The sequence below is a fragment of the Pezoporus wallicus genome, unplaced genomic scaffold (assembly GCF_028554395.1).
Source record: "Pezoporus wallicus isolate ANWC-B61680 ecotype Strahan unplaced genomic scaffold, APGP_CSIRO_Pwel_v1 contig_7905, whole genome shotgun sequence".
Taxonomy (NCBI): Eukaryota; Metazoa; Chordata; class Aves; order Psittaciformes; family Psittacidae; genus Pezoporus; species Pezoporus wallicus.
Window position 1 is genome coordinate 159781 of NW_026638110.1, and position 15981 is coordinate 175761.

Here is a 15981-nt window from a genome sequence, read left to right on the forward strand (position 1 = left end):
CCCTTTTGCTGTGTAATGAAGAATAATCTGTAGCATGAAAATTTAACAGTATTTCAGTTAATTTAACTTAGATGTTATCAACTTCCAAAAATAAACAAGAATTAAGAACCCCTGCAATTCAGTTCCTGAGTAAGAAGTGCATTTGTACTCTAGTTATTTCATTTACTCTTCCATAATGTACAAGCGGGAACCATAAGGACCTTCTGCACATGTATCTATTAATTCTATAGCAATTTACTTATTAAAAGTCTCCTTGCTGCTCACAAAATCCTTTTAAAATCCCAAGAGTAGATTCATCGTTTTTCTGTTCACTCAGTATAGTATTTTTAATCAAGGTAATGCAAGTTTTCTGTCCTTGGATACTTTGAAGCACTCAGTTTAATAAAGAAACTTGGTCAGCTGGCATGTTTTTCTAGAAAAGATACTCTGACAAACATGCAAAAATGGAAAGAAAATATTCATGTCATGAAAGTCTTTGATGTTGTTTGGGTTTGTTTTATCTTTGCTAAATTAAGTGAATTTTTTCAGAATTGGTGTAAGAAAAAAAAGAAATAACACTGACAACTAAAAGAAATCATGTTTCTTACAGAACTATTAAGTAATAACAGGACCCTGAACTTGCATTTAGAGATAATATATACTTTCTATTCACAGAAACTACATGATAAAGTAAGATATTTTCAGTGCCATGACAGATCATGACAATTTTCATTAACTACATAGACAAGAAGATACCTAGAGCAGAAAGTAGAGAATTTAGTCTCTGAGAATATGAGATGTAAGTGACAACTAGCTTATGTATCTAAACTATTAGAATAAAGCATTACAGAACCCATGCAAAAGCATTTTGTGCTTGACTTTTCAGAAGGCGGAATAGCTCTTTCAAATATTTTTGTCCTTCAATTTTTTGAACCTGTCTTTGTCAAAACAGTAGCTCCACAGGACTATTTCCTGTATAGTTCTTTTTATTTTTGCACAAGTGTAGGTAAAAGAAATGTTTTTGCTGTTATGATCACGTAATTTCCAGCAAATGTCACATTATCCACATTTTGCAAGTGTCTTTTCTTCCTTTACCTGTGTTTCTGCCCTCCCATTTATCCTAAGTAACTGTCATTCCTCAAATGTGAGCAAAAAGTCTAGGGACTGCTAGCTATACAAAAAAGACAAATAGTTCACCTAGCCTTATTTTTCTTTTTCCTGAAGGTGTCGGAGTAGCTCCTCAGAAAACTGAAATTACTCATAAAAATACAGATTAAAAAAAAAAAAAAAGAAAAAAAATATGCAACCCACACAAAGGAATAAGCCTATTTCTATTTAAATTAGCTTATCACAATGTATCTTTTGCCCTTTGCCAAGTTATTCATGAATGACTTTTTGAATGCTAGCTCAAAAAATTCTGAAAAATTTGAAGGAATAAAACATTTGAAAATATCACAACAGGATTTCATCAACGCTGTGCCACTTCATGGAGGGGCGAGTGCTCAGCCAGAGGCTCTGGCTGAGATGAGGGCTCTGTTTCTCAGATGAGGGTGGGCAGGTGCACTGTTTGGCACCACAGAAACTGTGGTCCCTGTAGACTCCGCCTGCAGCAGGTCATTTTTATGCTGCCTTCCTAGCAAGCATTGGCTTGTTCACTGTGGCTGAGTTTTGCATAGGGTAGGATGCACAGACGAGTTGTTTGTGGGAGGGCAGGAACAACTTCAGTAGTGTTTGTGGAGAGGTGGGGTGGTCCCTTCAGAGGTCCCTGCTACTGGTGCTGCTGAAGCACATCCTGGAATCATGGAATCATAGAATGGTTTAGGTTGGAAGGGACCTTAAAGATCATCTTGTTTCAATGCCCCTGCCATGGGCAGCAACACCTTCCACTAGACCAGATTGCTCAAAGCCTCATCCAACCTGGACTTGAATACTTCCAGGGATGGGGCAGCCACAGCTTCTCTGGGCAAGCTGTGCCAGTGCCTCACGACCCTCGTAGTGAAGAATATTCTCCTAATGTCTAATCTAAACTTTTCCTCTGACAGTTTAAAGCCATTCCCCCTTGTCTAAGCATCCTTTTAAGAAGTACCTGTCAAGATTTCTTGCAGGCTCCCCTTAGATACTGGAAGCAATGCCAAGATCCAAAGTGAATTGCTGGCCTGTACTTTCAAAAGGCAGGCTTGGAAAAATGAGAGCAGCCTGTTTTGGTCATTGAAATCACAAACTGAGTCACATTGAGGAGGGGGGGTATGTTAGGAAAAGTTCAGCAGGTGATGCTATAAGGCAGCTGGTGCTTGGATTCTATCACCAGTCACAAAGCTGCAGAGGAAGTAGGAGGCGTTCACATCAAGTAACACGTGTTGTGCTGGGTGGGAGAAGGTTTCCTGAAGAGGTATGTGACAACGATATAATAATACCATCGCATCTCTCCTCAGGTTCTTTACTCTCATGGGCATTAATGTCAGTTGATAGTGACATTAAAAATGCCCCGTTAGAAGATATTTGTAAGTAGTGAATGGAAGTAGTAGTTTAAAATAAATTTACCATCTCTACACTGAAACATCATAACCCATACTTACTAATAAAATATTTATTCTGTTTACTGCAGCTCTCAAATCAAAACATGTGTTTCCAGAGGGGACTCAATTTTGATTACATTTAGTTTGAATTGTATCCAGAATAGTGAAATATAAAAGGAAAACTTTCAGTTGTCTTGTAATCACAATCACTTTCAAAGAAAGTGCAGAATATAAAAGGGTACACTCTGTGTTACATGGGAAGCACAGTTTATTCCAGCTGCCAAAATGAATCAAAACAGTAATATTTTAATAAAACCTCTTATCCTTATTTTGCACAATGCAGCTAGCTTAAAGAAATGCATGCTGTGACTCCTATCTAAGAAAACTTAAATACCATGAAAAAAAAATAATAGTAATGTTGTTGTAGACATTATGGCTTAGACAAAACAAGGTAGAAGCAATATGTTTTATTAGACCAGCTGGTATATTAAGCCCCTAAGATCTGAAGATAGCCTTGTACACCCAAAAACTTGCTTATTTTTTTTCAGCTGTATATCAGTCTAAAAAAACAAATAATAATTCTACTACAGATTTGTTCTTGTCTGCTTCAAAAAGATGTCATTAATTTTTGGACTTGTTTATAACAAGTTTTATAACAATAATAATACGAAGAGCAAGCTTACAGTTTCCAAACATTATAAATATAACAACTGTGTAATCTTAAAGTGGTATTAATACAATTTAGATACCTATATATAAATCTACCCTAGCTTTTGTCACTTAAAGCTCCTTTGATAATCAAGAGAAGGAAGTGGGACTTTGTATAACACAACTTGTCTGACGTTTCACACACTAGCATTAAAAGAATACAGCTCATGCCATGGAATTGCTATGAAGAGTAACAAGCTCATATGCATGAGCTACATCATATGCAGATGGTATAAGTATTAAAATTAGGTGAGAAGGAATCTTATCTCTAGAGAAAAAAGCAAACAAACAGACAACAGATCATATACTTACCGGAAATAGACCTCCCATGTATTGAATAGAATTATACTGTGGGACTGGTGACTTCATAAAGGGTATAATAAGTACTGGGAATAGTTCTCATCATATTTTGTGTCTGGAGAAATATCATCATCTTATTTAACATGGCAAGGATGCAGTGAGGATAGGCAGAATGATTTAGAAATAGAAAACTCACAGGCATCTTTCTACTCCCTCCCTCTCCAGTTTCTTTAAAGAATATGAAGGAAATCCCCTGATTTATATCACTCCTCAATCTTGTTTCTATGAAGCTATATCTTATATGTTTAAATTAATGCAGTTCTGGATGTGGATATAATACTCCAAAGTAATAGCAAATACCTTAAAGAAATGAAAAATGTCACTGCTAGCTCAAATTTCTTTCTTATATTCAAACAATTATCTTGTGTTATCAACTTCCCACCGGAAAAAGAAAAAAGTTGGTGAACTTGTTTTCCTATATTAATCTCTCACACGGATAAGCAAAACATCAGAAGTTAAATTATGATATAGTTAGGTTTATTCATTCCTATTCATTTTCACATATCTTTAAGCTTTCCAGATAAAGTACCCTAGAATAGAAAAGTTGTTCTCTTGACTACTTTATTTAAGCTCTGTACTTTTCCCAGTGAGCCTGAAGGTGTTTTGGGCATATTGATTCCAGTGAGAATAGGAACAAACTCTTTACCAAGTGATTAAATTAGGAAGAACTAAAGTTTCAGCCAGATCCAAAATTAAAACCTGCATTTTAGAGTCCTGCAGAAATAGATGGGCAGGTATTCCACATTTGTTATGGTAAAAGAAATTTCATCTACTATTCATTCTGTTTTAGATGGTAACTATGCAACTATCATGTCTTTTCTCCTGCTACTAAAGCATGATGAAGGTATTCTAAATTTCTTTTTTAGAAGTGATTAATTAATTGAGAGAAATTGCATGAGAGAATAACCAATAAAACATCAAGGTGATTTGCAGAGTTGGATATTTTGTAAAATCTAATTTCACTTTTTTAAATGACCTTGAATTTGTCTTTCTTAACAAGTCAAAATATGAAATATTGGCTCCTCTTCCAAATCAGTAGTCTAACTGCCACTGATCTCAAATAAATCAAGACCGCTCTTGATTCACACTTGTAAAAGAATTTCAAATGAAACTTCTATCTTAAATTTTACGTGCACTGCTTTTCTGTTATTTGTATACTATGATATTTTAGATGTCTAATTAATACTGTGAGGCAACAACATGAACAACAGATTGATTGCCTTTTTGGGGGGTGGAGAAGGGGAGAGAACATTTTCTGAGGTCACCTCAGGATATGAGTACTCTTTAAGAGAAGTTTACTTTTGATAGATTGGAATACACCTCAGATGCTCTGCACATGATTTTGAGGTTACTATGCTCTTAATGCTGTACCCAAACAGGTAATGCTGCAGCAAAAATGAGGTGCCTTTCTTCTTCTTTTAACAGTATTTCTGCCTTTAGTAACAACTGCAGTGATTTCAGACACATGTATTATCTGGAATTTCTTGATGAACTACCAATATAATTTCACTCAGTAGCTCTGAGTTCAGAATTTGACTAAACCAGTTAAGACACTGAAAGCAATGGAAAAAATCTCTCTCCATTTTAAAGCTAAATATTCAGTTAGGGTAATTATGTACAGATTGTTTTTAAGGATGTATACAGATTGTTTTTAAGGATGGAGGCAACACAATATCCATATGCTATTGTACTTGTACATTATATAATATAATTTATTAAAATACCATTGTAGAAGGATCTAAAGCACTCAAAGAAAAGCTAGGAAAATGATAAATGCTCAGTTAGGATAATATTGTTGGATCTAACATACTCTAGGGGAACGTAAAAGTAAAATGAAGTCTTCTGATTCCTCAGCAATAATGTGAAACATTAACATTGAATATGATTTATCTATGTTTTAAAAGGTTGCTTAACAAGCATCTTGGGTGTCTTAAGAACAGATTTATTTAAATTTTGTAACATCTTATTGAACTAGGGGGTTTTAAGTCTTTTACGCCTTTAGTAGTCACTAACACTGTCTTGTGATAAACATTTTTTTCTACAGTGTTTTTCTCTGCAGAATGCAGCTCATTGTCACAACTTCACCATACTAAACTGAAACAATGGGAAGCAACACCATGGTAACAACATCCATCAAAAATGTTTATATTTTAATATTATCATATGACTCATGAAGAAAGAGAAAATGACTCACAAATAAACTTCCATCACACTAGGGCATGGCATTTCCTTAATTTTTCTCAACTGATGTAAAAAGCATTTGTTTGGAGCTTTTTTTTTTCTTTATCTTTGTTTTTAACCTTATAAGCTTAAAAAGTCATCAGGTTTCTAATAATAACGCTACAGATACAAATAAGCAAAAATGTCATGATTTTAACAGCAGTATACACAGCAACACACTGCACTTGTCATATAATAGCTAACATAAGTGGAATTATTTATTTTCATCAGGGAATAAGATTTCTACTAATTACCACATGTTAAAACATCCCCTTGACCTTTACCAACACCATATTGTCAACAGGGAGTACAGCACTCCAACAGAAGTTATAACTGTACCATCAAATACATTGTTTTACAGCAGCTGCCCAAGTAACTATCACGAGTAATACTTATGAGATAAGCAGAGGCATCAACAGGCATGACACACAGTGAAAAAGGATAATTAAAATAAGCTTGAAAACAATGAAATTTAACATACTAAACCCCAAAATTTCTGCTATATCCTAAAGGTTTATAACTAATGTTCTATTTTTACATTATCTACATAAAAAGAGACTGATCATTTCTCTTCTGAAGCTACACTATCAGGTAGAGAGGAAGACCTAGGTTATAGCAAGGTGTTCTGGGTTCAGCAGTAGCAGTCATTTTTCTCCTTCTTGGTAGCTGGTGCAGTGCTGTGTTTTGACTTTCGGCCTGGGAAGAGAACTGATAGCGATGTTTTGGTTTGGCCAAGGACTTTGTGAGGCTCATGCTCTGCCAGGGAGGAGGGGAAGCCAGGAGGAAGCAGAGACAGGACACCTGACCCAAACTGACCAAAGAGGTATTCCATACCACAGCACGTCATGCCCAGGATGTAACTGGGAGTTAGCCGGAAGGGCTGGGGGACTGCAGGGTTGGAGGAGGTATCGGTCAGTGCTTGGTCGGGCTGAGTGGGGCAAGTTATCGGTCGGCTGGTGCTGAGGTGTTGTATTCTTTTCCCTTGTTATTTCCTTTATCATTATTATCATTGGTGGTAGCAGTAGTGATCTGTGTTATACCTTAGTTACTAAACTGTTCTTATCTCAACCCATGGGAGTTGCATTCTTTTCGATTCTCCTCTCTGTCTCTCCGGGAGCAGGGGGAGGGCAAGAAAGGGGGGGGAAGTGAACGAACGAATTACCTGACTGGGTTTAAACCACAACACAAGGTAAGTGAAAAATAAGTTGTACTTTTATAAAAACCCTTAGTAAAATAAGAAAAGCCAGCAAAAACGGCCATGTCCTGCAGGTTTTTGTGATGAATAATAGAAAAAGATAGCAACTAAGGCGATACTGTTATAGATGGCATATTATACACATATTACGACTTCATCCAGAATGACAACTATGCAAACATATAAGGAAATGCTACTCCTTCTAAAGGCCATAGTGACTATTTTCTAAATGCAACTCGGTATACTTGTCTGAATTACGGGCTAGAGGAGCTACTTTGTCTCCTGTGACCACAGATGGGAATAATCTCCAATTATTAACGATGGCCTTTGTAAGCACCCCAATTTAGCTATCACAAAGGGAGAAATGTCAAGTCACCAGCACTGAGTCTCAAAATAAGAGCTGGGGGTTTATCTCCCTTTAATTTTTGCATCCATTCTTTTGCTAAGTTGCTGAAGTTGGTTTTCTAATACATAATTTCAACCTATAACGTGTCGTACATGACATTATTTGCACTTACTCTGCAGTAAAATACATCAAGCTTTGCTCATTGCTGTCTTCATATAAAGCTAGTTTTGAATAATGCACTAAACCCATTTACAATGAATATGTTAAATGAACATTTACAGAAAACGTTTTAAAAAATCTCTACATAACATTTTGATTATTACTACTCAAGTGCACACAGGAGATTAATTTAGACCCCATTTTCAGCCATACAAAAATGATTGAATCATAAAAGAAGATAGCTCATTTCTAATCAAAAAAAACATCTAACACACTCTTCAGCCACGAATAAAACCTACAGGGTTTTACGTATAATGAAAATGCCAGGTTGGCATTTTGAAAATGCTGCTTTCAATATGAATCTATTGTTTGCTTTATATTTTATTAGTCTTTGGTAAATGGTAAATATAATTTTGATCTGAATATGTTCTGTAGTTGAATTAAATTCATGACAAACAAAAGGAATGAATATCAGCTTTGATAATTATTAGGATCAGCTGAAGCAAGGAGGGGTTGGGTGCATTCAAAATGGTTCATCCCTGTCATTAACTGCAGAAATCAAGTAGAGATTGTTCTCAAGCTCTAAATGGCTGGAAACCAACCCTCTTTGTTCTGTAACACTTTTCTCACTTAGCACCTGCTAAAAATGAAGAGGTACATGCTTATTGCAGCACCTTTCTGCATTCCAAAGTATTGATTAAGAAAGAGCAAAAGACTGGTAAGAATTAAAGCCAACATTTTGGGAAAAAAAAAGGGCACATATTTTGTCTTACAGAGTTAGAATACAGACCATTTAAAGCAGGCCAAAACCTTCAATATTCCTCACTACTACCCCATTTTTTTCTTTTTTTTCACAAAATATTGTTATTAGCTGTGTGTATAAGATCCAAACATAGCGAGCTGTGAGGCCAAGTGCGTAATTTCATAGAATCACAGAATGATTAGGGTTGGAAAGGGCCTTAAGGTCATCTAGTTCCAAACCCCTGACATGAGCAGGGACACCTCACACTACATCAGTTTCCTCAAAGCCCCATCCAACCTGACCTTTTCAATCTATCATAAAAATATGATCTCAAATCCCACAGCACTTTTCTCCTCAGTTACCAGAGTCTTCCTGGACTTGTACATTTTCTCTTTAAATTATTTCACTTCCAGTGGTGGAGCATTTACCACATCTTTGGGCAACCTGTTCCAGTGCCTCACCACCCTCAGAGTAAAGAACTTCTTATATCTGACCTGGATTTCCCCTGTTTAAGTTTAAACCTTTTACCATAATTTAATCATAATTACTTCTTCACACTATGTATTTTCACAGTGGATTTTTTAGCACTAAAAATACTTAAATATCTATAGTCACAAGATTTTCCACTATGCTAATGGAGACTAGTTCTATCAGAAATCAAAAGTGACAAAGCTTATTCAACAAACTCCAACCTTTAAGCAACAATAACAGTCAAGTGATGTATAACTGCAAAACAGACAAACTACATTACTTCATTTGCCTAAAAAAAAAAAGACCAAAAGCTCTGTCACGGATAACAGATGGAACTGGCATTTTCAAGCTTATTGCAGAAATATTTTAAACTGAGCAGGCTAAATTTAAATAATAGACTTGTATCAATTTACATTAAATTTAGTATTGCTATGGCCTGATTGCAAATACTCTCAAATCTCCAAATCTGAAATGGTCTTCTTCCAGCAGGAGTTGTTTTCAAGGGGACTGTGATGGTACTATTTGATGAATAAAGACATAAAGAATATCTGTGGAAAGGCTCTAGGGGTAAGAATCTACTGATTATCTATGACTCCATCTGTGAGTTATAAGATCTTACTTTTAACAGAATGAAAAGAATACTTTAATATTTAAAACTAAAAAAGTCTTGGAGGAATTGAATAACTGTAAATCTGGTGTGTTCTGTTTCCTGTATGATGTTCATCACAGAGAGATATTTGATATTGCACTGGGGACACATATACTCTCTCTTAGACCCAAGCTAGACTTCATTTGACCTGAATGAAATTCTGCAAAAGTGGAAGGAGTTTTTGCCTGCAAATGCCCTGGTACTGTAAGTAGCAAAAATAATATTATTAAAAGCTAACATTTAATTAAAAGAAATCACTGCTGGAAAACATTTTTAACCAATGTTGTGCACTATGAATTAATTAATACCAAACTGTTAAAATATGTTGAGTTTTTTTTCCCAAGTCTGAATGTGCACTTAATTATGTCACAGCCAGCAGGTATGCCTTAATTAAAATTCCACATATAAAAAAAAAAAAAATTGCTAATCTGACCAATATGAAGATATGTCTACAAATGTTTTTGTACATTGTAGAATGCTTTAGAACATGTAATTACATAACCACGAAGAACAATCAATGATGCTGTTTACGTGAAAATTTACATTAGTTACAAGCCAGAATAATCAGTGTATAGTTTATATTTTGCAAAGCAGATGATTTCTATATCAGACCTCAGAACAATAAGAAAATTGATTCAAGTGACTTAGATGATCATATATTTTCAGTGTAAGATAGAAATCTTCCAATTATTTTTTTCCATTATATTCAAAGTGAAAAAAAAAAAAAATCCTAATAATCCCTGAAAGATGCTTCCATATTATAAGAAGAAATCATACTCAGGAAAAGAACTAAAGTATATACATACTCTTGGTAAGAAATAAGTACATAATATTTGAACATTCTCTGCGTTATTTATGAATATTAGTGCAATGTTGCTGCCATTAACAAGACATTTTTCATAAATCCAAAAATGTGAGCACTAAATATGGTTGTTACTTTAAAAATGTCCCTAAGGTGGCATTCAGTGCTTATAATTTAATCTAAGAAAGGACAATTTGTTTTCTCATTCTTTAAAAGCGGGACAAATAATTCTTTTCCATGGCTTAGGTATTTTCAACAGCTATACTTAGATGAGATGGATACCAACTATAAAGCGAGTCTGGCCTTTTTAAAAATGTGTGAATTTCCTTACTTTCTTAATCCTTTATTTTTAACTTTAATTCTAAATCAGAATATGAGCCATTCTATATTTCACTATGAGGTGTATAGACATGCAAGGTATAAATCATTGAGGTTATCATAACAAATATACGCAACATTAATACTGAAAATAATGTGCATATAGAATTACATCAATAGTTTAACTGACCAATAGCAGGGCAGGAACTACTGCAGCTGTGTTTCTGGGGAGGCAGGGTGGCCCTCTTCAGAGGTCCGTACTGCTGGTGCTGCTGAAGCACACCTTGGAATCATGGAATCATAAAATGATTTGTGTTGGAAGGGACCTTAAAGATCACCTTGTTTCAACCCCACTGCCATAGGCAGGGACACCCTCCACTAGACTAGTTTGCTCAAAGCCCTTCCCAACCTGACCTTAAAGTCCTTCTCAGGGCTGCTTTCAATCCAGCCTCCCCCCAACCTGTGTCTGTGATTGCCCTGTTTCGGGTGCAGGAACTTGCACTTGGCCTTGTTGAACTTCACTGGCCCACCTCTCAAGCCTGTAGAGTTCCCTCTGGATGTCATCCCTTCCCTCCAGTGTGCTAACCACGATACACAGCATTGTGATATCATCAGACTTACTGAGCGTGCACTCAAATCCTGTAAATGTTACCAAGAAATTATATAGCTCTGGTCCCAATACCTGCCCCTGAGGAGCACTACTCATCACTGATCTCTGCTTGGACACTGATCCCTTGACCACAACTCTTTGCTGCCATTCAGCCAATTCCTCATCCACTTAGTGGTCTATCCATCAAATCCATGCCTCTCCAGTTCAGAGACAAAGATGTTGTGTGGGACAGTGTCAAATGCCCTGCACAGATCTGTTTGTTTTGTTCAGTTACATAATATTATAAAGATGATATGAAGACCTACGTACTACTCAAGTAGTTTACTAATTTGGAGGTTGTCCTTACATCTGCTGGGGTTTGCAGAGGTGGAAACTGAATAATTCCCTCCATATGCATTCATTCATTTTTAGCACATCAAAATCAGCCGAGTCTGTTTCTGTCTCTGTCTAGTTAAAAATTAAATACTGAAATCCTACTTACACTACAAGCAATGAATTACATTTTTAAGACTATTACTACAAATAGTAACATGCCTCTGGCTCTAACACTTTTTTCTTTCTCCTTTCTGTCAACCTGAGTCTGTTTGAAATATTGCTGCGTAGTGGAGCACCAACTGTAGGGACAGAGGAGATCACCTGAGGACTGAGGGAATATGAACATTTTGAATCCATGCATCATACATTGCAAAAGAAAACTGACAACTTCCTTCTGGTGTAAATCAAATTCTTGAAAACTCTGTTTCTGCTTTCCTCATATGAGAGTCAATCGAAGTATACAGATGTTTACTGTGAGCTTAATCAATAGACAGCAATTGTCTGTCTGTACTGACCAAATAAATCAATTCCATAAAAAAAAAAAAATTAAGAAATCATGGGTATTGAGCTTAAATAAATGTGATTTATTACTTGAATTCTTTCAAAAAAACATAACCAATATGATTACCAGTCTAATCTACTAGAAGAAAATTGCAAACCGTAATTCACTATAATTTCTGTTAATATGAAAGGCAAATGGGATACATCAAAACAGAAAGCAAAGTTTTCGTCATAAAAAGAAACTGCTGCAATTCAGCCTAATGCACGATATAAGTGCTGTTCCTATTTGTCACTATGCAATAAATTTATATATTAGGTACTAAAAAGGAGGAAGAAAGGCCCACAAAACTCCTTCTCTAAGAGCTGTTTCTTGGTTTATTAGGTATTTTGAAGGTGGAAGAACTTGTATAAACAAGCATCTTTATCTATCATAGGAATGTAGCTCACCTCCAGTTTGTGCTGAAGTGGTTTCTGTAAGTGTAATGACTCAAATACGCACAAATCACAATAGTCACTGTATTTTTTCTAAATATAAGAGATAGCAAGAGCCTGTAATTACCTGTAACTGTTAATTCTGTAGTTCTTCTGACAACAAAGAATCCGTATTTCAACTCACAAGTGTAATTTCCAATGTCATCCTCTCTAACTTCCCGAATGACAAGAGTATCCTTTTTAAACACAATACTTGATCTCCATGTCTTTGACTTGCATTCCTGTTTAAAGATAATATAACACTTCAGTGACTGTTTTTACACTAAAATTGGACCACTGCTTTCAATGCTTCTCAAAGGTAAGAGAGCTAGGCAAAAGCCCAGGCTAGTTATGAACTTTGCATACACTAAATACTTAAAAAGCCAGTTCAGGTAAGTGTTGATTAAAAAGAAAAAAAGACTATGTAATTTTATCAGCTGACTTAACATATGCTTTCTGACAAGAAAAAGGAGAAGAGCTGCTTCCTTTGGTGGTTTTCATTAGACATTACTTTGCTGAGGGACTTCTATTTCATTTACTTATTTTCCATTACAGTTATGTCTGTGTTCCACGACTATTATATTAGCAGTAGCTAGAGGTTAAAGGAGAGACTTTTTCTAAGCTGTTTTTTAAAAACTTCCAATCAAAAAATATAAAGAAACAGAGATGACAACGAGGTGAAATTAGGATGCTATATAGCTCTTTCTACAAAATCCTAAAATCAAATCTCTCTGTAGACTAAGTAGAACGAAAGTTTTGCTTCTACAAAAAATGCGTAACATTTCAATTATTACTACCAAAACATTTTTTTAATGCTATAGTAGATGATATGCATTTTTTCATGCATGTTTCTTAGTTCCCTAAAATTACTTATTTTCACTTAATTAACATAGGAACAACTCAAAATAACTTTAAATATTTTTAGTGTTTCTAGGTTTTTTTATTCTTTTTTGTATTGTAAAAAAAAATGTTGCAAATGTTTATGAGCAATTAGAACAAGGGATTGGTGCTTCTCATAAGAAAATTATCTTTTGATTGGCTATCACAAAATATTTTACTTCAGCATAATCATTGTTTATACAGAAAGGGCTTTTAAAAATATTAAAGTATAAGAGGTTGCATGAGTTCATTCAAACAGATATTGTCAATGACTCTCAAAAAGCTAGTCTTCTGAGCTCTTATATAACAAGCCAGTCATAGTTTTAAATTTGTTAAAACTTCAGGTACACATATTGTCTTATAGAAGCAAAATTCAAGATGAGTATAAGCAAATAACTGGTTACATACCTCTTATCCTAGACATGCATTCAATTGGCAGAATCCTTCTAGTTTTTGCTTACTACATAGCATAGTTTTGTGTATCACACTTAAAAGCAATTATGCTATCAGGTAAATTATCAGCCTTTAAAAAAATAATCTGTATGCGTATCAGCTCATACTTAAAACTCTGACTTCCTATATACACAGACATCTGTGTGGTCAAAGTATACAGACTCTAAATTTCAGATTTACTGAACTGTTTGAGGACTTTAAATTGTGTGCCTTATAGTATGTAAGTATTGAGTGTCTCCTGCGATGGTAAGAAATCCAGAACACAAAGTGCTGTTCATGGTTCTACTGTGATGCCCAAAGGCGGCAGCAGCTCTCTTTGCAACAACTTGTCTGTCCCTTAAGTAATGATCAGGGAATCAGTACACAATATTAAAATAATACTGATAAAAACAATTAAATTATATTTGCAAGTAAAAGGTAATATGCAAAGACCAAATTTTTGAAGTCTTTACTAAATTTTATGCTGCAAAATTAAGCCATCCATTCAGATAATAGTGTGTATAGCTATCCTATTCATATCCAAACAGATTTTACTCCCGAGTTTTTAGAAGCATACTCTTTAGCCTGTACAGCAAAATGAATTGCTACATAAGCAGCTCCCATGATTTTACCTTAGCAAATCAAACCAGCCCAGGCTGGTAACACTTTTCAGTTTTAGCCTTCTAGTTAAGCAGAAAGGTGGCAGTTCTTTGTGACAGTCAGAAATAGATATTAAGAAAATATAAGCTCTAAAGTTGACCAATGGAAGCATTTTAATTTTCTCCACTTAATTTATTCTTTTCTATCCTTGATTCTGTTGTGTGTTCTCAACAAATTTTAAAACAATCCAGGATTCATATCATATTTAGATCATGAAAATCAGAACAACATTGCATAATAACATGTTGAATATTAAAATCTTCAGCATTCCTTACCTTATACCACAGAATTTCAGGCTCTCTAAAAGGAAATAAAAAATCCTCAATTTCAGGGCATGAGATTTCCTTGCTTTTGCTAAGTTCAGCTTTTTCAAAATATTTCATCTTTGAATTGTAGCAGAGTCCAGTGTCATTTTCACCCACCATCAATGAAATGGACACTTTCATACAGTAAGTTGAGTTTCTGTAATGCAATAAAAATAGAAATAATAGAATAATGTAAAAAAAGTAAATTCAATGTACGTGACATTGGGTTTATGTCATTATTTTCATCCCAAGCAAAAGATAGCAAACAGATACTGTATTTTGTGTTTATTTTATAGCTGTTCATAATAATTTTCCTTCTTTCTCAGCCACTACCTACAATATTTAGAAGGCATTGGTTGACCTTACTCTAAGACCATTTATTTCTCCCTTTTGTCAAACTGCTTTTAACATTACAGTCCCCACTGTGTATTTGAGAACAGTTTCCCCCAAAGTAAGGAAGAAGTTCTTTACTGTAAGGGTGGTGAGGCACTGGAATGGGTTGCCCAGGGAAGCTGTGAATGCTCCATCCCTGGGGGTGTTCAAGGCCAGGTTGGACAGAGCCTTGGGTGACATGGTTTAGTGTGAGGTGCCCTGCCCAGAGCAGGGGGGGTGGAACTTGATGATCTTAAGGTCTTTTCCAACCCTAACTATTCTATGATTCTATGATAAAGTAAATAAGCAATGAAAGCTCCATGTATTTGCCAATGAAATTAGACAACCGACTCACTGACAGACAACATTACAACAATTCTCAGGGTGAGCAGATCATGTTGTAGTACCAGGGGTCAGATGCCAAATTGGAGCATCAAGATCCACCTACTCAACGTATCTGAGAATATTTTAAAAGTGGAAGTGCTAATCTTTTTGAAGTCTTGAATTAAAACGAGTCTTGTGATTTTTCCCATTTTGGAATAAAGGATGTTTTAAACTAATGGACTGCTAACTTATTTACATTAGCTTTCAATCCCCATACTCCTATGCCAAAATGTTTCCTCATTACCTAGAGCTTTCATTAGTTTGGGCTCTCTTCTGAAACTTGTTACTTCTGCTGCTGCTAAATGTTGATATGCTAGGCAGCCAGAGACTAGGGAACATTGTCTTCCCACATCTTTAATTAGGCTAAAGACAAAATTACTTGATTTTTTTTTTTTTATTTCAGTTTCCAGGTGGGCAGCAAACAAGTGTGTAAAGTTGAGTACTCCCCAGGACCACACTGTGACAACGCAAGATTTCTCTCCTATTGTTTTGTAAATGCATTTGACCCCTGATCTGCTGAAAGAGGATCCTGCGGACAGCAGTGAGGAAACATTAATTGTCTTATTTCTATTCTCGCAGTCTGCGAG

General features: G+C 35.3%; 1 protein-coding gene across 1 annotated transcript in view; it reads right to left on the reverse strand.

Annotated features, from left to right (window-relative positions):
* Window positions 1-15981, reverse strand: part of LOC130599151 (interleukin-1 receptor accessory protein-like 1) — a gene marked incomplete at its 3' end in the record, with an annotated part of 162546 nt that overhangs the window by 99255 nt on the left and 47310 nt on the right. The window contains exons 3-4 of the mRNA XM_057409395.1: window positions 14609-14795; window positions 12451-12604 (exon numbers count right to left, since the gene is read on the reverse strand). Coding sequence (XP_057265378.1) covers window positions 12451-12604; window positions 14609-14795 — 341 coding nt within the window. The remainder of the gene's footprint in view (window positions 1-12450; window positions 12605-14608; window positions 14796-15981) is intronic.